This window comes from Muntiacus reevesi, chromosome 18 (genome assembly GCF_963930625.1).
Source record: "Muntiacus reevesi chromosome 18, mMunRee1.1, whole genome shotgun sequence".
Lineage (NCBI taxonomy): Eukaryota > Metazoa > Chordata > Mammalia > Artiodactyla > Cervidae > Muntiacus > Muntiacus reevesi.
In genome coordinates this window covers 52,175,663-52,197,939 of record NC_089266.1, presented here as the reverse complement: position 1 = coordinate 52,197,939, position 22,277 = coordinate 52,175,663, and the positions used below count along the sequence as shown (strand labels likewise).

The following is a 22,277-nucleotide window of genomic DNA, read 5'->3' as shown; positions in this document are numbered from 1 at the left end:
AGACTAAGCAGGGCCCTGGCGACCCTGTAGGAGAGGTGTGCGTTTAGTAAGCTGCAATTATGCCAGAGGGGTCAGACTGGGCTCATAAGAGACGAATCAAGGGAGGAGAGAAACCATGTCTTAAGTGGAGTGTCAGGAAGGGCTTCCTGAAAGTGGAGATACACGAGCTGGTCCTGCAGGAATAGGGAAGAATTCCATCTATGGGAATATTCTGAACAGCAGAATATTCTGAGCTGCAGAAGCTGCAAGAAGTGTTTACCTAGTTTGGCTAAAGCTTGGAGCAGGGGAAGGAAAGGCGAAGAGTGGAAAATAAGGTTGGGAAGGCAGATGGGGGCTAGCTGGTACTACAGCCTCGAAGGTCAAACCAGGTTGGATTTTTCTTTACTCTGAACAAAACAACACTTGAAGATTTCTGGACAGTTTATTTGAGGAGGAGGATGCTGGCCACAGCAGGGAGGGGACGTGAGCAAGGTCCCTGTACTGCATGGCTCGACAGGATGGGACACTGATGCTCCATGCCCGGTCTCCAGGGCCCTGTGAGAGGAAAGGAAGGACCCAGGAGGTTCCCACCTCGATCTTTAGGCTGCACCTAGAACAGGGACAGGGGCCAGCAGTACTTGAAGAGAATATGGTAAAGCCGGCAGAGATACAGTTAACAGACCCTGGGGTGGATTGGATTTGAAGGGCAGGGGAAAGGGAGGCACTGAAACTAGTTATGAGTTTGGGAGAGAGAGGAGGTGGTGGGTCTGACAGTGGCGGCAGCGAAAGTATAAATGTGACAGGATCCACATGGAGCCATCAAACACACGGTCAGGGTCTACGTCACGTGGCCCTATGGGAACGATTCTTTTCTCTATGATAACAGTTTGCATGCCCATCTCTCCACAGACCTGGGTCTCCTGGTTGACAAGTTCCATGTCCTGAGAGTCTGGGACCTAGCACATAGCATGCGTACAATGCAGAAAGAAAAATGGAAGGATGAAATGAATGAATGGATGACAGCAGCTCCCAGGTCCTGCCTGTGGATTCCTAGGCCCTAAAGTCTTATAGTTCAGGACTTTCGGGGCCCCTTTAGGGGCGGAGACATCCTCCTAGCAATGGCAAAGAGCACTGTCATCCACATAACAGGAAAAGATGGAAAAGAACTGGAGTTGGGGGACCGAAAAGAGGAAGGGGAGGATTTGAGCAAATAAACACCAAGTTAAAGTTGAGGATCTACATTCTCACCATTGGCTGCAAATCAGTAACAGGGATGCATGAAGTCCCCAAGAGAACAATGTTGGTCTTATCAACAAAGGTAATAGAAGGGAAGCCCGGGTTCCTTTAGTTCCTTTAACCCAAGGGAAAGGAAAAAAGCACAGAGCTGCTGGGAACCCCCTGTGATCTCCACTCCCCTCCCCCATCATTCACATAACTCTTCTCGTATAGCCCAGAAATGTGTGTGTGTGTGTGTGTGTGTGTGTGTGTGTGTTAGTCACTCAGTCATGTCTGACTCTTTGCAACCCCATGGACTGTATCCCACCAGGTTCCTCTGTCTATGGAATTCTCCAGGCAAGAGTACTGGAATGGGTTGCCCTTCCCTTCTCCAGGGGATCTCCCCAACCCAGGGATCGTATCCAGATCTCCCACAATGCGGGCAGATTCTTTACCATCTGAGCCACCAGGGAAGCCCAAAAATATGGTTATCTCTAGTTATGTCTCCTATAAGATCTCATATAGCCTGGAATTATGTTTTTCAGTAACTATTTGTCTATACTCTTCTTGGCTTCCTTTGTATTTACAACTACCGCTGAGCTGTATGCACTGGTATAGCTGTATCAATTTTTAAAATATTGAAACACTTGTGTTTGGACTATGCTGGTGGACTAGTGGCTTAGAACATGGGTTCGATCCCTGGTCTGGGAAGATCCCACATGCCACAGGGCAGCTAAGCCAGGGCTCCACAACCAGAGCAGCCCGCAGGGCACCGAAGAGCAGCCCCTTCTAGCAACAAGTCGAGAAAGCCCACGTGCAGCAACGGAGTCCCAGTGCAGCCAAAACAGATAAATTATTTAAAACCAACAAGCCAAAAGAAAGACTTGGGTTTGCGTTGCTGCCGCAAACCACCCCAAGTGCTTTCTGGTGTCTCAACCACACTCGGACCTCACCTAGACCTCCCTACAATCTGGCAACGGAAGGATTAACACTTGGCAGAGCCAGACCATTCAAGCCAGCATCCCACCCTATGCCAGTTGTCCAGTATTTGAAATGTCACCCCGTGGGGCCCTTCTCAGCTTCCATCAGCCCCCTGGATGACGCCACCCGTTCTGCCATATCCAGCTCTAGCCCCCTCTCCCCACCAGCCCCACGTCCCCTGAGAACTCACCAGGCTGGGCTGGTAGCACCTGGCAGTGTGGGTAAGGGCATGGCCTGCCCTCCGGGGTGCCAGAACTCCATGCGGAAGGCCCCTCCCCAGACGGGTGCGGTCCGAGGGGCTGGCGTGGAGTCAGACACAACCACACTGGCTGGGAACTCGGGTATGTAGGGCCCGGGGCTTCTGGTAGCAGCCTCCTCTCCAGGCCTGGATGTCCGAAGATCAGTGGGTGGGCCTCTGGGGACCAAGGGTGTGCCAAGCTTGGGCCATAATGGGGGAAAATCTGGCAAGTTGGGTGGGTAGTCAAGTCCTGGGATCGAGAGGCTGGGGTAGGCTCCGGGGGTCCCCCTCGCCGTCTCCTCTGTGGGTGTCGGACAGAGAGGCTGGATCTCTGTAAGTGGAAGAGGCTGTTGGCTGCAGGGCTGGGGCTGGAGGCGGTGGGGGGCCCGGGGGCTGGCTCGGTGAGGGCCCGGGGCCGCGGCAGGGCGGGAGGCTGCCCTGAAAGCGCTGTTGGGCTGCACCTGGCCCCGTGCAGATCGGGTGAAGGCGGCTCTGGCGGGAGCTGTGTCCGAGGAGCGGCAGGCCTGGACGGGGGGACTCCAGTTTCGGGGTCAGCCTTCCTGCCGTGCCACTGGAAACGCCTTCTGTAGTGGTGGTGCCGGTGGCGGTGGTAGTGGACGTGGCTGGAAACCTGCGTTTCCCCCGCGGGCACCACTGAGTCCAGAGAACGGGGCCGGGAGGCCAGGCGAGGCGGAGTCGCCCTCCCCGCGGGCTCCCCGTCGGGGCTGCAATAGACCAGGGGGTCGAAGTCACTGCTCAGTGAGCTGCGGAAGGTGGAGCTGCTGCCGTGGATGCCCTGCAGGCTGACGTCCGTGCAGTTGACCACCGAGTCGCTCGAAGAGCCATGACAGGGCCCCGAACTGGAGTCGCTGGCTGGCCCGTCCGCCAGGTAGCCGCTGCGTTCCGTGCGGTAGCTCTCTCCGGACCCGCTGCTGTCGTGGGGCCTGGTCCGGCGAGGGGGCGCGGGGCAGGGGGCCGGGTGCTGGGAGGTGCAGCGGAGGTGGCTCAGCCCCCAGCCCGGCGCGTAGGGGTGCGGGGCCGCCGCCAGGCGCTGGGGCTCGCCCGGAGCCCGGGGGTGTGCGCTTCTGGCTTGGCGGTGGTGCCGCCCGCCCATGCCTGGCTCCTGGGACGGGAGGAAGGGGCCGGGCCGGGTGGGCCGAGCCACCGCGCTCCGGGAAGGGCCCAACAGGTAGGCGGCGGGCAAGTGGTAGTGCGCGTGGCCGGGGTGCTGGCGAATGAGGTGGAGCCTCCGGCCCGGTTCCTGGTAAGCTCGAGAGGGTCCCAGGGACTGCGAAAGCGAATCTCCCTCTGGAAGAAAGAACCAAGAGCATAGGTGTTTGACTCCACCGGCCGAAGGAGGGTACATTCAGAAGAGTGGGGCTCTATTGCACGTCTTCAGCCTGCAGTCGCCCACAAGCTCCGTCAGAGTCTGGAGCACCCAGGATGCTCCTTCCCTGCCTGCGCCCCGGGATGCCCTTGCCCCTTCCCATCAGCTGTCCCCTGGGGGGTTCCGCTGAGCACGGCTCCTCCCATCAACTGTCCTTTGGGGACTTTTGCCGAGGGCCACCGCGAGCCCACACTGCACCTTTGGGTGAATTAGAAAAAGGCTCTCTTTCCGCCAGATACTTCCCTCTCATCTTTTAGAAGATGGTCATGATATCCTGGTCGGGCAGATTTAGAATCAACAAAGCTGTCATGAAAATACACAGTCAAGCTGTCTTCCTGGCTCAGGGGAGGTACCCTCAACCAGCGCACAACTTCTATTTTGTAAAATTTTATTAACTGCTGTTGTTGTTTTGGCTGCACTGGGTCTTCATTGCAGTATTTGGGTTTATGTTTCTTAGTTGCCCTGAAGCGTGTGAGATCTTAGTTCCCTGACCAGGGATCAAACGCACATCCCCTGCATTACAAGGTAGATTTTTAACTACCGGACCACGACGGAAGTCCCAAGGGCACAGCTTAGAGAACGACTGAGGTAGGCCCACCTTCTGCTCCACTTCACGGCAAACCACTTGCCCAGAAGGCAGCCCCTTCTCTACCCATCTGCCTGCATGCAGGGGAGCCCTTGGCCCACCTCCTACCTACGATGTTGAACATGCAGAGGGGACAAGTGCGATGCTGATGCAGCCAGGGGTCCACACAGGTACGATGGAACTCATGGAGGCAGGAAATGACCCGGAGCTCCTGGAGAAAACAGAGGGTCAGAGCCAAAGTTGATGACAGCTACCCCGTGGCTAGGAAGCAGGGCATCCCTGACTCCCTCGCCCTCCCCTTTTTAAAACTTTATTTTTGGCTGCACTCGGTCTTTGTTGCTGCTTTCGGGCTTTCTCTGGTTGTGGTGAGCAGGGGCTACTCCCTTGTGGTGCATGGGCTTCTAGCAGTGGCTTCTCTTGTTGCAGAGCACGGGCCCTTAGGGCAGACAAGCTTTAGAAGCTGTGGAGTGGGCTTAATTGAACCTGTGGCATGTGGAATCTTCCCAGACTAGGGATTGAACCCATGTCCCCTGCATTGGCAGGCAGTTTCTTAACCACTGGGCCACCAGAGAAGTTCTTGGCCTCTCCTTTATTGCCAACACCTGCTTTCAAAGACCTCCTAGCACAACAGAACAAGTATGGGCTTTGGTATCAAGAGAATCTAGACTTTTGCCACTGCATATGACCTCGGGCAAGTTTCTGAACAGTTTTCTGGTGTAAAATGAGGCTAAAAAACTAATCCACCCCCCACCCTTCACTGTCATGAGAGTGACAGACGATGCCTCTAGAGCACCCACTGCAGAGCTTGGCATGTGGTACACATTCAACAAACAGAAGTTCTCTTTCCCTGGAAAACCAGGAAAATGTCCAAACCTCAGGGTTGTCCATGCAGGATACACAGGACACAGATGCAGACTGCACGCCCACACCAACTTCACCCACCTCCCTCTCCAGCCTGGGCACAGGGGCGAACCACAGCCTGGCCTCACCTGGCCCTCGGAGAACTCCTCCAGGCAGATGGCGCACACCGGGGCGGAGCTACAGCTGCTCCCGGAGTCTGGCCACTCATTCCGGGCGCCCCGGCAGCCGGCCCGGTACCTCCTGGTGGCCAGCTGGCTGATGGCCCAGGCTGTTCGCTGCTGAAGGGGGTCCTGGGGAGAACAGTGGGCCAGAATGGGGCCAGGGCTCCTCTCCCCGCACCCCTGGACCCTGCCCTGTGCTCAGGTCCCGGTCATGCAGTTAGGTCACACAACCACTGGACCACCCGGGGAGTTTATACCCTCAGAGTCCTTCCACGGCCCTGCTAAGCATCCCCATCCCATTCCCCCATGCATACTATTAACTTTCCTTCCCTTGATGACCCAGGAGAGGAACTTTTCTCCCAACTGCCCCACCTTGACATTGCATTCTGAATATCTAACAAGCACATCCAACTTCACAAGCTCCACATTCCTAATCCCATAAATCACCTCAACCACACACTTGTCCTTCCCCAGTCATCCTCCTCTCAGTAAACGGCAATTCTGTTCTTTTAACCCCTCAGGCCAAAAACATCGGGGTCATTCTTAACTATTCTCTCACCCTCCAAGATCAATCCATTAGAAGACCTGTTGGTCCTGAGGTTCTATAGAAGTGATGGTTCCGGGAGTTAACCTTTTCTCCTAATAATATTTTGCCCATTTAGAACTTTACTGTTAGAGTGGAAGAAAACCCCTATGAAGGAAGATCCATTCATACCATGGAGTAAGGATGCTTTGGGCATGGGTAATAGCTGGTGGTAAGGCTGTGATGGCTTTGATCACTTGTTAAGGAATGCTAACGGGGATCTGGATTAATTGGAATGCTACCATCTGATGGGCACTTGGCATCTTGTGTTTTTGAACACCAGGGGAGTAACTGTGGGTATGGTAGACCCATTTTATGGAAATCTATAGAAGGGAAGTGGAGAAGGCAATGGCAACCCACTCCAGTACTCTTGCCTGGAAAATCCCATGGACGGAGGAGCCTGGTAGGCTGCAGTCCATGGAGTCATGAAGAGTCGGACACGACTGAGCAACTTCACTTCCACTTTTCACTTTCATGCGTTGGAGAAGGAAATGGCAACCCACTCCAGTGTTCTTGCCTGGAGAATCCCAGGGACGGCGGAGCCTGGTGGGCTGCCATCTATGGGGTCACACAGAGTCGGACATGACTGAAGTGACTTAGCAGCAGCAGCAGCATAGAAGGGAAGGCTGTGTTGTACAATGTTATGATCCATTAGGGTGGATGGAGTCTTCCTAATACTGGCACCAAATACACTGAGTTAATCTTTTTATCAAATAGATTCATTAACTACAGTAAGTCTCCGATTCTTGAACGGGTTATAGGTTTTGCATTTTCCCTTTTAGTTTATGAAAGTAGTACTACTAATTATCTTATTTCAAAGAAAGAAAGAAAAAGAAAACTTGTTGACTTTGCCTTCAAAGTATGAAAAGCTCAGTCGTGTCTGACTCTTTGTGACCCGTGAACTGTAGCTTAACCAGGCTCCTCCATCCATGGGATTCTCCAGGTAAGAATACTGGAGTGGGTTACCATTTCCCCCTCCAGGGGATCTTCCCAACCCAGGGTCTCCCACATTGGAGGTAGAAGCTTTAACCTCTGAGCCACCAGGGAAGAATCTAATCCTCATCACTTTGACTCCTCCCTGAGCCAAGCTACAATTACTGTCACCTGGAATCTGGTAATAGCCTTTGTGCTGGTTGCTCTGTCTCCAGCCTTGCCGCCCTATAATCTGGTCTCACCACAGTGGCATGAGTGATCGTATTAAAAATTAAGTCAGATCATGGCTCTAGTTCTGCTCAAAACCATCCCATGGTTCCCATTTCATCCAGAGTAGGGGAAAAAAAAAATCCTGACAACAGCCTAGAAGTCCAATACCACTGGGCCTCCATGAACTCTGTCCTCACCGCCTGCTCTGCCCTCTTACTCACTGGATTCCACCGCATGCCTTCGTGCTGATCCTCAGACATACCAGGCACACTTCTGCCTCAAGGGCTTGCAGTGTCCTGTTTTCTCACCTCAATCACTTTCTCTCCAGGCATCTGCACGCATCACCCCCTCACCCACTGAGGGTCTTTCCTGTAATGTCACCCTCTCAATGAGGCCTTCCTTGACCTTACTTTTAAAATTAACCCTGTTCCCTTTGCATTCCTTCGCCTTTTTTATTTTTCTCCCTGGACTTACCACCATCTAAGGTATTCTATATTTTACTTACTTTGTTGTCTATTTCCACTAGAACGAAAGCTCCCGGAGGGGAGAGAGCTTTTGTCTTTTTGCTCACTGCACCAGCCCCAACACCTGGAATGTGCCTGACACATAACAGGAGCTCTCTATTTGTTGAATGTTTTGTTGAATGAATGAACAAATGAGGACATCCGTGCAGAGAGGCTGCTGGAAATTAACGAAGTCATTGGCAAGCAGGGAGCAGGGGAGGGGACAGAAGGGGGGTTGGTGTGACTGTTTCATAGGCATAAGGCACCTTCTTTCCTTACTTTTCCCTTCCTGCTCCCCACCCTCCCCCACACATGTGCTCGCCCACCTCCACCAGGAAGCCCACCCTGCTCACCGGCCTGGTGTGGCGGGGGCGGCACCGGATACGCAGCACCGAGGCCAGGATGACCACAAAGATGGTGCCCACCACCATCAGGAGGATCCATACATCGTAATCTGGCTGGGGGAGTGAGCAGGGAGAGAAAGGGTCACACCTGTGGAAGGAGCTGGGCCAACTCGGGAGAAACACAGGAGACACATGGAGAACAGGGGGGCCCCCTGAGTCTCCAAGAGGGGGTGGTGAGGTTGCAGGTGGGGTTAGGTGGTCCCTTTCTGCCCACAGACACTCACTGGGGAGGGTCCTCCAGACGCCAGTTGTGAGAGGTATGATCTCAAGGTCTGTGTGCTTGGGGAAAAGGGGACAGCGACCCCTCTGCAAGGTGGGAGCTTCCCAGTGGGTGGAGAAATACCAGCCAGGCGTCAGGGGGCCCAGGGCCCAGGGTTTCCTTCTGGCTCTGCTACTGTGTTCCATGAAACCAAGATGCTGAAAAACCACTTCAGAACTCAGCTGGCCCAATCTGTTCATCCTGCAGATGAGGCCCGAACTGGGGAGGAAACCTGCCCAGAGGAGCACAGCTGGGGATAGAGTTGGCCTGGGGGGCTTCTAAGGTCTGTTGAGCTCCAGGAGTCTGAGGGCTTTTGGTGAGAGTCACACAGGGAAAGGTGGGGGTGACTGCAGGGGCCGAGGCCGGGGCTGGAGACTGGGCCTGCTTACCCAGGTCGGGGGCTCCTTCAGCTCAATCCTCACGTGCGCCTTTCGGTTCTTGTACACAAACTCCATCAGCTTTTCAGCATCGCGACCCCAGATCAACACCACGGGCCACGTCAGCCCCAAGGGCTGCTGCAGCTGCAGGAGAGGAAGTGCCCACGAGGGCGGCTGTGTCCTGACTTCTGCTCCCGCAGCACCTCTCTCTCCCTCCCTCCAACCCCCTCCTCAAGCACCCCTCATCCAGGGTACCTGCTCAGCAGCAGCACGATCCTCCGTGATGTCAAAGAGGACAGCGCTGGCTCCCCGCTCCCCTGCCATCCGGGCCTGCAGAGATACACAGCAGAGGTCTGGCAGGGGGGTCAGACACAGCCTGTCCACACCCCGGGCTCACCCCCTCACACATCCACCCCTGCCTAAGGCACACCCCACACCTCTGCACACTCACACCTCTAACACACGCAAGGGGTCAGTAGGGTTAGGGTCCTCCTGCCCCGCCCTGAGCCCAGGGCCACTGCCTTCAAGGACCACATTCAGTCCTTCCTTTTGTAACAGAGCAAACCCTTAACAGGGTTCAGTAGGTGCCAGGGGGTGGACTAGGCTCCAGGCCAGGGGACAAGTAAGATGGCCCTGCCATGGAGGTGTTTCTAGTCTGCCTTCGCTAAGAAGGGTGAGAACCGAGAGCAGGGAGTGACCGCGGTCCCCCAACCCCGGGCATTGGGGGATGACCGGTCGCCTGTTCAGAAGGGTGGAGAGCTGCTTCAGAACAGAACTGGGCTTTCCAGGGTCCAGCGGTGCCCGACAAGAGGAGGGCGCAGGGCATCCCCTCGCCTCCTCCGCGGCCTCCGCAGGCCGATCCAGGAGCCCGGGGCGCTGCTCTCCCCAGGGGGCGTCAAGGACAACCCCGGGCTCAGCCCATCTGTCTCCCGGCCGAGGTCCAGTTGGCCAACTCCTCCTCGACTCCAGTTCGGGGCCTTACTGGAGGGAGGCCCTGGCCTTCTGCCCTTCACCCCTCCCTGAGGGGGGCGACAGAGCCTGGGCCGGGGAGGCACCCAAGGGTCTGTTCCCACAAGGACGCCACATGCGAGCTCGCCAAGCTCCCAGAGTCGAGCCAAGAGGGCGGAGCAGGCGGCAGAGCCAGAGAGAGAACCAGAAGCGGGAGTTGAGGGGCTCTGGGGGTGCGGGAAGACGCGAGAGCTGAGAGCTGAGGGTGCGGTGGGGGCGCGCGGGCAGAGGACCGGCAGACAGAGCGCTCCGCGGCCTCCCTCGGGCGCAGACGTCCTCCAGGCCGCCCGCCTGGCGCGGGGGCACCGCCCGCCGGCCTGGGGCCGGGGCCTCGGGGGGGCTGGGGCCCGGGGCTGGGGCCTCGGGGGGCTGGGACCCGGGGCCTTCCTGCAGGCGCTGAAGGAGTTAATCGCTCCGCACGCGGTGGAGGCAGGAAGAGAAGCCCGCGCCGGGCTTACTCACTCGCTCACACCCCCAGCGCTTTGATCTCGGCTTCCCTTCCCGGGAGAGCCTGTCGGGGCAGGTCTCCGGGCAGGTCTCCCGCCGGGCCGGCCGGGGGAGCGGCTGCTGCTCCCGGCTCCCGGCTCCCCACTCCCCGGGCAGCCGCAGGGGCCCCTCAGAACAGGCAGGGGCGCCCTGGGAGACTGGTGGAGACACTCAAGCGGGGCTTTTTCGGTCAGGAGGGCAGCTTCCCCCTTTCCTTCCTCCTTCCCCGTGGAGCTGGGCCGGGCCCTCCACCAGCGCCCAGGCCCAGGCTCGCCAGGCTGTACCTGTGCGAACTGCTGAAGAGGCGGAGAGCTCACAGCTTTCATCCTCCTCTAGCCTGCTTATGCGCTGCAAGTCTCCCCTAGGAGGCCCCCTAGGCCATCTAGGTGACCCCAGGGAAAAAAAAAAACGTGGTCCAGGGACTTCCCTTGTGGTGCAGCGGTTAAGACTCTGCTCTTTTAATGCAATGGGCATGGACTCCATCCCTGGTCAGGGGACTAAATCCCACATGCTGGGAAGGTGGCCAACCAAAAAAAAAAAAGTTGTCCAATCTTCAGAGGCCTCCAAACCAGAGCATGGGAGCTACCCCAGGGGAATAGGAGAAGGACTCCTGCTAATCTCCTAGTCCATAAACTGGCCAAGAGGTGGGGTTGAGGGTCACCCCAGTAGGCACAGAACTGAGACTCCTGGATCCTCAGTGCTATCAAAGCCTTCTGTTTCTCATTCCTAGGGTGAGACCTTGAACCCAGCCCAGTCGGGAAGAGCAGGAGGGAAGGGCACAGACTTCCTCCTCTGGAGATGTTCTGCCTTCTCCACCTCTCTCTCTTTGAAGGGTTGGGGTAGGAACAGTGGAAAGTAATTACCCTGACGTTCAAACACCCCAGCCGAATACAGCCCATAATTACAAAGTTGTAAAAGTGATCAAAGAGAGAGGGTTGGCCAATAGGGGAAACAAACAGGACTTTCAGGCAGTGGGTGCTTGTGTCCAGAGTTCTAGGAATCAAAAAGCAAGATTTAGGGCCAGATGGCTGCGCTCCTGCACCAAAGCAAGAGGGAGGGAGGAAGAGAAGCACTTCTTCAGAGACCAGAGCCTGGAAGAGAGGGGATGGGCAGGCCCTCAAGATAGAAAGATAAGCTTTAGAAAGACATCCCAGAGGCCTCTCTGGGAGCTGCAGAGGCAGCCGGCCTTCTAAGAGCAGCAAGCAGGCTGCCCGCAGCCTAGAGCAGGGAGGCCAGTGCGTCCCAGGACTCGGGCACGTCTACGCTCTGCACTGCCCCGTGCCTTAGATCTCCCTCTCCAGACACTTCACTGTGGATCTCCCCCTCATCACTGACTGACTGAGCACCCCCCGTGCCCAGGACACCAAGCTGGGGAAGGCCAAGCCCTCCAGAACAACTCATAATCTAGTTGCGGAGACAAGGCATATATGTAAAATTATAATGCTGATAACAACATTCTAGAATACAAATAAATGAAACAGACCAGTCATTTCCAAACCTTTTTTCGCTGCAGAAAGCCCTTTCCTCCATCTCCCCCCAGCCCCCCTCCCTGCCACACACACGCACACACTGACAAATCTTCAACACCAAAGAGAAAGAGGTGAGTTGAGGTTGAGGGTGGGACTGGGGGTAAGAAGGACCCTTGGCTTCCCTGCCCCCACCCCGCCCCTGACAAGGCCCTTCCATGAAGCCTGGTGTGTAAGGCATGGCCAGAGACCCTGGCAGCATGCCTGAAGGTAAGGGCTTCTGCTCTCAGTGGCCTAGCTGGGCTGAGTCAGCCAGGACAGATTCGGTAGAAGAGGTGGGCTTCACCTCACCTTGAAAGTGAGGGTAGGAGGAAGGAGAAGGGATAACACCTTTATTGAAACCCACTCTGCCCAGACTGAATCTGCTATTATTTATTAGCTGTGAAACTTTGGGCAAGTCCTTTAACTGCTCTGTGCCACAGTTTTCCTTTCTATAAACTAGGGGTAATAATTGAACCTACTTCATAGGGTTGTTTTGAGGGCTATATAATTTAATCCATGTTAAGCCTTATAATAAGTGCCTGGCACAGAGTAAGTGTTCCGTAAGTGTTAGTTATTATCGTATTAGCTATTATCATGTGCTTTGCGTGCGTGATTTCATTTGCTCCTCACAACAACTCTATAAGACAGTCATCAGCCCCACTTCTGAATTGAGGAAAGTGAGGCTCAGAGAGACTGAACAACTTGTCCAGGGTCACACAGTGATAAGCAGTGGAAGCAGAATTCCCACCCAGGACTTCAGCCTTCTGAGTGCCTGGTTACCAGGGGGTGGTCTCTATGGTAAGAGAAGCAGGGCTTATATCCATCTTTTTGCCTCCAGAGCCAGCTCCTCCCACTAGGCAAAAGGCCACTTTCCAGTCCAGGCACAGGGTGGGAAGGGCCTGGGGAATCACAGGGATGGCTGTGGAGCCGCTAATGGAGAAACAGGGACGGGGACTTCCCTGGTGGTCCAGTGGTCAAGACCCCACCCTTCCAGGGCAGGGGGCTCTGAATCGATCCCTGGCTGGGGAACGAAGATCTCACATGCTGTGAGGCATGGCCAAAACAATATTAAATAGTAATAAAAAAGAAACCAATCTGGGTGACTGGGCAGGAGGAGGAAGGTGGTGGTGCTGACAAGAAGGAAAGAGTCCAGAAAAACTACAGCGAGGGTTTCAGAGATGGAGAGAGAACGGGGAGAGAGAAAGACCAGCCTTGTTGCCTGTGAAAGTACAAGATAATGTACAAGTAAAGATAATGTACAAGATAATGTACAAGTAAAGATAAAGTACAAGCCAATGACCAGGGCCACGGTGGCCGCTGCAATCATTTGTTGAGTGATCGCTGTGTGCTAGGCACAGACCAAGAGCTTCCATTCGCGCTGTCTCTTCCACCCCTCCTAACTACTACATGACGTCAGCCCCATCATTGTTCCCCTTTTACAGATGGGGAAGCGGAGGCTCCAAGAGCTGAAATGTTCAAGTCACACTGAGGGCAGCGGAGACGCTGGGCTCCAGACGCAGGGCTGCCTGGCTCTGGAGCCCCAGTTCTGGGGATCCTGACGGCACCCCGACACTAACTGATACGCCAGCACAGAGCTGACGGAGGTCAGTGGTTTTCAAGTTTCCTCACCAAAGAGCCCCCTTTCCCCTATTCCTCCCATGACCCTAGTTTTAAATATGTTTAACCAAGCTAACTGCATTTCTTAGGCACAATTCATTTTCCTATGAGAAAACTTGTATTAACACATGGAACTGATAGAATTCCAACCAAAAGCAAAAAACAAAAAAACACTGAAGAGTTTAGTTAAGCCAGTGGGATGTCTAAAATTTTGGGAAGTCAAGGTGCTTCTCCTGAGCTGTTGGTTTGGCATTTGATTTAGCTCAGGTACTACTTGGCACTTGGCAGACACTATTTCCAACCTCACCTTGGTCACCAGGGTAGGAAATCAAAGTCCCATTTTATGGAAGTGGAAACAAAGGCCCAACCAGGTTAATTAAGTACCTCAGAGAGCACTGACCGATGTTCCTCGTGACCCAGCGTCTCTGCACATGGCTCACGTCTCCTACAGAAACCTGGTCCCCTAGGGGCAACAGGAAGCCTTCTGTCCTACATGGGCACATCCTGACAGGTTGCTGAGTGTCCACATGTGTGTGAAGTCACTCTCTGCTTCAGAGGGACAGCAGGGCTTCTCAGAACCCGTCCTCCCCATCCGTCTGTCTCCCCACCTCTCTCTGCTCACACTACCTACCTAACAGCAGACAGTCATTTACCAAATGAACAGTGAGTGACATTTGCCCATAGTTTGTCAAGCGATGGAAATGAAATAGCCAGAAGCAGGGCAGCTTCAGCCTAACAAAACGCTGCTGCCAGCAAGGCCCCACACCATCCTACAGACACACCACAGTCTCCAGCAGCTCCGGTGGGCCCTGGCCCCCATCTCCCCCTCCCTGGGAGCCCCTTCGGCATCACCATAACCAGAGAATATCCTCACCCGTCCGTGGGCACCACACTCTGCCCACTGATTCCCCTGGGGGATCAGCGAAGAACCCAGGCTCTTCCCTTGAGACTCCTGGCCCAGGAAACAGCCCTCAGGAGGACCACGAACCCCCCGGGACAGCCTGGGCCTGAGCACAAGGAGCAGGCCCACGGGGTGGGGCTGCCACCCCCCTCTCTCACCCCCACCCCGTGAGCAGGAACCCCGCCCTGAAATCTGCCTGATTTGTCTTCTACGTCAAATAGAGAATGACAGTGTCTAGTTTTCCTGATTGTTGTGGAACGTAAATGAGAATTAATATGCAAGAAGTGTCTGTGCTGGGTCCCACCCTCATATCAGCACAAAGAAAGCAGTAACTGATGTGAAAGCAGGGGTCGTGAACGCAGATGTGTGCGGGTCTGTGAGGTGGCAGGCCAGTGGGCAGCATCCCAGCCAGAGAGCCTGTGCCAGTGGACAGGTGGCAGCGGCTGCCAGCCCCAGCCAGGGGCGCCCCGTGGAAGCGCGGGCCGCTACTCCACAATCTCAGAGGAACAGTATTTTAAGGGGCACTGGCTCTGTTTCTGCTCCTTCTGCATGGTGTTCAGTGAGTCCACCTGAAAGATGGAAAAGCCCTCCGACTGACCCCTTCTTTGCGCTGATGCTGGGCACAGGGCGGGGTGTCGGAACGTCCACGTGATGGGGAGCAGGAAGGAGGGGGTCCAAGCCCTAGGGGCCACCAGGAGGTTCTGCTGGCCCATGGTTGGTGGGGAAAGGACGGGGGCCTGCATTTCCACGTCTCTCAGACTTGTCATGGGCTATAAAAACCTCAACTGAGCACATCACTCTCGAGAAGCGAGTAGACGATGAGCACACAACCTCTCACACCCCAGAGTTGGGGGACATTTCGAGTGTGTGGGGGCCAAGGGTGACGCTACCTTGCTGGCCAGCGACAGGCAGGGGCGGGGGGCCCGTCGGGGACTCTCCAACTTGACAATGCTGATGAACCCAGGCTCCAGATTGTCGTCGTCGCTGGCGTTGCACAGGTATAGGGGGTGGGACTGCGGGGAGAAGGACAGAGACGGGTTAGGAGGCTCTGGGAGCATAAGGCGCAGCTGGGTGCGCCGGGCGCTTCTTCACTGTTCTCACGGGGGCCTGGCAGGCCTCCTGGTGCCGCAATAGAGGGGGCTTCCTATCAGACGGTCTCATAGCAAGCTAGGAACCCCCAGTTTTCGTTTCAGGGGCACCAGGACCAAGGATGCATGGAGGCGGGGGCAGACAGGAGTGAGGGCTGTCCAAAACACGCACCGAAGTGAAGAGCCTGTGGCAAAGCTGCTCCAGCCGCCCTCAAGCCCTGCTTTTCCAAACCGGTCAGCTGCGGAGGGCTCTCCTGGCCCTAGCCCCTCCCACCTCCTAATTCTGCTCCAAGATCCCAAGTGCAGAGTCACTCTCTCTGCACTCAGAATCTCGCCTTCCCCGCTTGCTCTCCAAGGGCAGTGCTGGGCGCCGCTGGTGTCTCCTGTCCCCTTGGCAGCGGTTGCCATGGAGACGCCCATCGCCCCTGTGGCCTGAGTCTTCTCACTGGGTGCTATCTTGCTCCCCTCAGCATCCCCCTGTGCCTACCCTGGGAGCAAGCAGGCTGCTGATAGGGAGAAGAACTGTTTGGGGATAAGGTTTGGCTAAGAGTTAAGCCTCGAGTAGCACAATTCCTAGGAGCTCATCCTGTGCCCTGGAAGGATGGATAGGAGGATGCAGCCTGCTCTGCCCACCTGCTCTGAGAGTATGGCAGGTCCAGCCAAGACCTGGGGCCTCCAGCCTGGCTGGTGCAGAGCAGTGACTCAGGGGAGGCAGGCCAACAGGCCTAACAGAGACTACAGGTCCCCGCGCCAAGATGAGACTGCCCTTCTGCACACTCTCTTCTTCTTCAGGGTGACATTTTTTGACCACACCTCACAGCATGCAGGGCTTTTCTGAAGGCTCAGCCGCTTGCAATGCAGGAGACACAGGAGACTCAGGTTCAATCCCTGGGTCAGGAAGATTCCCTGGAGGAGGGCAGGGCAACCCACTCCAGTGTTCTTGCCTGGAGAATCCCATGGACTGAGGAGCCTGGTGGGCTATAGTCCATGGGGTCGCAAAGAGTCAGACACGACTGACCAACTTCACTTTCATGTTTCACTTTCACGCGCTGGAGAAGGAAATGGCAACCCACTCCAGTGTTCTTGCCTGGAGAATCCCAGGAACAGGGGAGCCTGGTGGGCTGGCGTCTATGGGGTCATACAGAGTCAGACATGACTGAAGTGACTGAGCAAGTACACATGGCATGCACATTGGATCTTAGTTCTTCAACCAGTGATTGAACTTGCTACCTGTGCATTGGAAGCATGAAGTCTTAACCAAACTTCCCTAGACTGCCAGGGAAGTCCCTCCTCAGGGTGATTCTAATACCCACTCAAACCTAATTTTCCCAGAGTACTGTGAGAGCAAAACATAAGTCTATGGGCCAGGGATTCCCATGTGGCAGAAACCCAACGTATCCTGGCAAGAATGGGACTTCCTGCTAGGGAGTTGCCCATGATTCCCTGGCTCCTGCTGTTGAAGTCTAAAGGACTTCCAGGAAGAACCAGAGAGAATTTGGTCAGAGGAACCAGAGACAATTTTGAATTTATGAAGATGTTTATGAACATGATCATGCCAATGCTGGATTTAAAAGCACAATCACTTTTTGAAAGCGCTTTTGGGCTATTTTCTCATCCTGTGTCACTGCAGCCCCTTGAACATAGTAGGTTCTCAATAAGTATGCACTAGCTCACTTTGAATTGTATCCCTGTGAATAAAAATCTCTGAGCAGGAGGTGTTGAGAGAGGAGTGAGTTCCATTCTTGCTGCCAGAAATTAAGGACTGTCAGGCCAGTGGTGATCCAGATTTAGTGTGAGAGAAAGTTTCTATATCCCTCAGCCCCCAGAAATGGTGTGGGGCATAAAGTTGGGGGCTGTAGTGAAGTTTGTAGCCCCATCTCAACAAGCTCTATAAGTCTGTCCATCTGCTCATTCATTTCTTCATTTTACCAACACCGAAGGCCTTCCTGGGGCCAGGCACTGTTCAATGAGTGGAGGAGTCAACAAAGAATACGGTAGGCTCTTTGCCTCAAAGAAGCTCAGCATACAAGAGTGCAAACGCATTGTATTGTGCTGTCCTGATGCAGGATCCTTCAGGGGCCCACTGGAGGGCCTGGGGAGGGGGACCTCCAATCCCACGGGGAGGTCAGAGCGACTTGTGCTCCTTTGGGGACTTAAATGATGTGTGTTCACCCAGTGGACCCCCAACAAACGGGAGGTCAGCTTCCTGGCAGAGGAAGCAGTCTGTGCTGAGGGTTGGGAGGGACCGCAAACCGAAGAAACCCATGGACTCAGGAGCCTGACAGGCTACAGCCCATGGGGCCGCAAAGAGTTGGACAAGACTGAAGCAACTGAGCAAGCATGCACGTAGGATCTTACCTATGATGTAGGCAGTACGTATAGTCCGACTTTCTCCAGATAACTCCAAGATGCTTCTCCCTGACCAGAGGGTCAAGGGGGAAGGAGAAAGTCACTTTGGAGAGGAGCAGTCTTTAGAGAAGGATTTGCGAAGATGTAACCACCACACTGCCCCCAGGTCTTCTTGCAGGGGTGGGAACCAACATGTACTTGCCTATAGTGTTCAACAGAGGGTGCTGAGATGGAGGGGAAAATATGGTTGCAGCGTCACCAGACTTCCCTGGTCCTGAACTGACAACCACAGAAGAAGGACATGGAGGAAATTAACCATTAGTAACTGCCTTTGGCATGCCAGAGCCTGCAGATGTTATCTCACTACCAGGTAGGTGTGCTCGTCCCCACTGACAGGAAGAAGCTTGAGGCTCCGAGAAATCAAGGTCACACAAGGTCAGAACCTGGCTCTGTCTGACTCCACCTTCTGGAGTCATGTAACTCCAATTGTCAATCTAGATTGTCAACGCCATAGTCAATCTAATGATGAGGATGAGGATAAGAGTTCACATGGATTGAGTAAATACAGTGGACCAGTGTCCTAACCACTTTTGTGTATTCTTTTCATCCTCTCAACAACCCTATAATCATCTCCATTTTAAAAATGAGGAAACTGAGGCACAGAACAGTTAAGGAACATGCCCAGGATTACACAGCTGAGAGCAGATCATTAGAGGGATAGAAAGAAGTAAGATGAAGTTAAAAAAAAAAAAAAAAAAAAGAACAATCCGTTTGACTTTGAAAACATGTTACCTTCCCCTAACTCATAACCAAGAAAACCTGGCTTCCTAATTATACATTCCTAAAGCATACGACCCAAACACAAGTCCCTGAAACGCTGGTGGTGACTTCCAGGAATATTCCAGGCTCTCTTTTAGTGAAGAGTGCTCCATGGTACCCCCGGGTGACCCCAGCCAAACCCTCGACTCTGGTTTCCACACTGAGGTGGTTAATTACATTAGTGCAGCCCAGACCTCTCTTGAGTTCCAGACCCTCAGGAGGGGCCTGGACATTTCTGCCTGAAGAACCTTAAATGAGACACCTCAAACTCAGCATCAAACTAATCATTTTATGCCTCAAAACTGCCCCTTGAGTGTTCCGTTTTTGAGGGACCGGAACCACCATCCACCTATTACTCAAGTTAGACGCCTTCCTAGTCTCCTCTGAGCTCCTTCATCTCCTACCACTACCTCCAACAACTGATCACCAATTTCTTTTCTTAATATTTCCTTACTGGGCTGTGTCAGGACTTAGTTGCAGGACTCAGTCTCTTCACTGGGGCATATGGGCTCCAGAGTGTGCGGGCTTAGCTGCTCCGAGGCATGGGGATCTTAGTTCCCAGACCAGGGATTGAAACTGTGCCCTGCGTTGCAAGGCAGATTCTTAACCTCTGGACCACCAAGGAAGTCCCCAGTCATCAAATTCTAGCAATTGTATCTCCTAAACATTTCTATTCTTTGTCCTCTTTCTGCCATTCCCATACTAACTCTAACACAAGCCACCATCCGATTTACTGAAATAACCACTTAACTGGGGTCAACCCACCTGGCTCAGTTCCCTATACTGAAGCCAAAATGGTCTAATGTGGGCATCTCTCTTCCCCTCTGGGCTTCCCTGACACCTCAGTTGGTAAAGAACCCACCTACAATGCAGAAAACCCTGGTTTGATTCCTGGGTCAGGAAGATCCCCTGGAGAAGGGAAAGGCTACCCACTCAGATACTCTTGGGCTTCCCTTGTGGCTCAGCTGGTAAAGAATCTGCCCACAATGCAGGAGACCTGGGTTTGATCCCTGGGTTGGGAAGATGCCCTGGAGAAGGGAAAGGCTACCCACTCCAGTATTCTTGGGCTTCCCTTGTGGCTCAGCTGGTAAAGAATCTGCCCACAATGCAGGAAACCTGGGTTTGATCCCTGGGTTGGGAAGATGCCCTGGAGAAGGGAAAGGCTACCCACTCAGATAGTCTTGGGCTTCCCTTGTGGCTCAGCTGGTAAAGAATCTGCCCGCAATGCAGGAGACCTGGGTTTGATCCCTGGGTTGGGAAGATGCCCTGGAGAAGGGAAAGGCTACCCACTCCAGTATTCTTGCCTAGAGAATTCCATGGACTGTATAGTCAATGGGGTCGCAAAAAGTCAGACAGGACTGAGCGACTTTCACTTTCACTCACTCTTACTCTCTAGGAGCTGAAAAGGCTCCTCATAGCTCTTAGAATAAAGGCTGCACTTTTAAACACGGCTTAAAAGACTCTGCCCACTCCAGGTCAAGCCTTCATGCCTCCTCATGGCTTACCACCCCTCCAACACCTCTCCCCGCTCGCAGCCCATGCTCCAGAAAGAACCTGTTTCATGTCTTCAAAACCTTTGGTGTTGCTGCTCTGTCAGGGTAGGTTGGAGACCCTCCTCAGGGACTTTGTGTGTGTGCTAAGTCACTTCAGTGGTGTCCGACTCTTTGTGACCCTACGGACTGTAGCCCGCCAGGCTCCTCTGTCCATAGGCCCTTAGAGCACTGTAATTCCCCAGGCCTAGACTTACCCCGGCCTGCCGATGCAGGAGACGCGGGTTCTATCCCGGGGTGGGGATGATCCCTTGCAGGAGGGAATGGCAACCCACTCCAGTATTCTCGCCTGGAGAATCCCCATGGACAGAGGAGCTGGGTGGGCTATAGTCCATGAGGTCACAAAGAGTCAGACACGACTGAAGTGACTTAGCACACACACAGACTTACCCCAGGGTATATTAGTTATCGACTTACTTCCCTCCCTCCCTCCCGCAGCCTGTGATAGACCTCCACTGCCCCTCCAGTGCCTGCTACATAGGTTTTATTTATTTCTTTTCAAAAAGTATTTATTTGGCTGCGCCGGATCTTAGTTTCGGCATTTGGGATCTTTTCATTATGGCATGTGGGATCTAGTTCCCTGACCAGGGATCAAACCCAGGTCCCCTGTGTTGGGAGCTCAGAGTCTTAGCCACTGGACCAGCAGGGAAGTCCCTGCTACATAGGTTTTAAAATTAAATACTGAATGCCTACAACCACATAACTGATAGTTACCTATGAAGACAGCACGAATTATCAAAATCCTGAAAACCATGGCTTTGGGAGAGGAATTAGAGAGGAGATGGAGAAGAGACTTTGGTGTTTTGCTGAGTACTCCAATCATAGGACAGTGTACAAAAGATATTAATTTGAGTTTTATTTTGTGTTGTTGTGGAAGAATAAAAAAGAACAAGAGCTATTTATATACTGTTCCTGTCTTTTCCTTCCTCTCATTCCAAGAAGAGAGGCTTGCGTTCTCTTTCCTTGCCTTGGGGGGCATTTACCAAAAGCAAAAGTTGCTAAAGGTCTCTCCTCCTGACTTTGGCGAAAGACTGAAGTCACTGAGGACATGGGAGTGTCCTGAGGGCAGAAAGGAGTCTGTCTGCGGAGCTGGGTGGGGGTAGCGGGTAGTCAGAGTCCCCAGAATCTGGAGGATGGGGAAGGGGCCTGGACAGTGCCATGTGGTGGGAATCTACAGCCTGTGCCCCAGAAGGAGGGACCCCGGAGGCTGGACCCTGGCAAAGATGCTGGGCTCCAAGGGAGCACTCGTGCTCGGAGAGTGGTCACATTGGTGGCGACCAGTGTGGACAAGTAAAAGGTATTAGTTTTCTCAGTTTGGGCTGCTCTGTGAGGAGGATGCTCAGTCGCTTCAGTCGTATGGACTCTGCGACCACACGGACCATAGTCCCCCAGGCTCCTCTGTCCATGGGATTTTCCAGGCAAGGATACTGGAGAGAGTTGACATGCCCATCTCCAGGGAATCTTCCTGACCCAGGGATCGAACCTGGGTCTCCTGCAAAGTGGGATAGGACCTTTAAGTCAGGAATTCCATTTAAAAAAAATAAAGTACCATGGTATTTCTTGCATAGTCCTATCTGTGGCATGAAAATCATGCTGACTGTGCTTCTGTATGGAGCCTTTTACAATGAGAGTTTCTCAAGTACGTATTCTCAGTTTAAAAAAAAAAGCCAAGAAAAGGTCATTCAATTCCTAGCAAGGCAGGGTTGGTCTCCCTGGGGTGTGACACAGGGACTGTTTTTACCCCCTCCTCCAGGGAATTTTCAGCTGGGAAGAGGGCGCCTAAGAAGAAAGCAGATCTAAATGCATCCACTTCCTTGGGAAGCAATGTCTCCTAATAACGCAGATGTAAACATGATTTCCACACCGGCCACCCGTCCTGTCAGTGATATCAGGAGAGAACCAGGAGAAATGGGCTTGCAGGACCTGGAGATGGTGTGGCTGGGGAGGGCTCCTAGAAACCAAGCCAGCTTAAGGACTACTTGCATCTTGCTGAAAGGCCAGGAGACCCAATGCCCAATTCCAGACACTGCTATGAGGAGAGGAGCAAATTACAAGGACTTCTTCCATGGGGTCCAGGCCACTCCGGCTGAGAACTCAACTCTGCACACACATTTTGAACACCGATGGAAAGGTGCAGGTCTTTGCTGGTGTGTGCTGTATTTCATGCTCTGGTCTGTATGTTTCTGCCCTCCTCCTTCAATTTATTTGTTCTGATTTTTCCATTCCCTTCCCAGCCTTTAGGTTCATTTTCTGACTCCATCATTTAGCTGTGTG

General features: G+C 53.9%; 1 protein-coding gene across 1 annotated transcript in view; it reads right to left on the bottom strand.

The window, feature by feature from the left end:
* The window catches only part of RNF43 (ring finger protein 43), a 64,240-nt gene that overhangs the window by 1,660 nt on the left and 40,303 nt on the right, over positions 1-22,277 (bottom strand). Inside the window, exons 2-8 of the mRNA XM_065909648.1 lie at positions 15,088-15,210; positions 8,933-9,007; positions 8,690-8,821; positions 7,991-8,095; positions 5,376-5,537; positions 4,495-4,597; positions 2,366-3,721 (exon numbers count right to left, since the gene is read on the bottom strand). Of these exons, the coding sequence (XP_065765720.1) occupies positions 2,366-3,721; positions 4,495-4,597; positions 5,376-5,537; positions 7,991-8,095; positions 8,690-8,821; positions 8,933-9,007; positions 15,088-15,210 (2,056 nt within the window). The remainder of the gene's footprint in view (positions 1-2,365; positions 3,722-4,494; positions 4,598-5,375; positions 5,538-7,990; positions 8,096-8,689; positions 8,822-8,932; positions 9,008-15,087; positions 15,211-22,277) is intronic.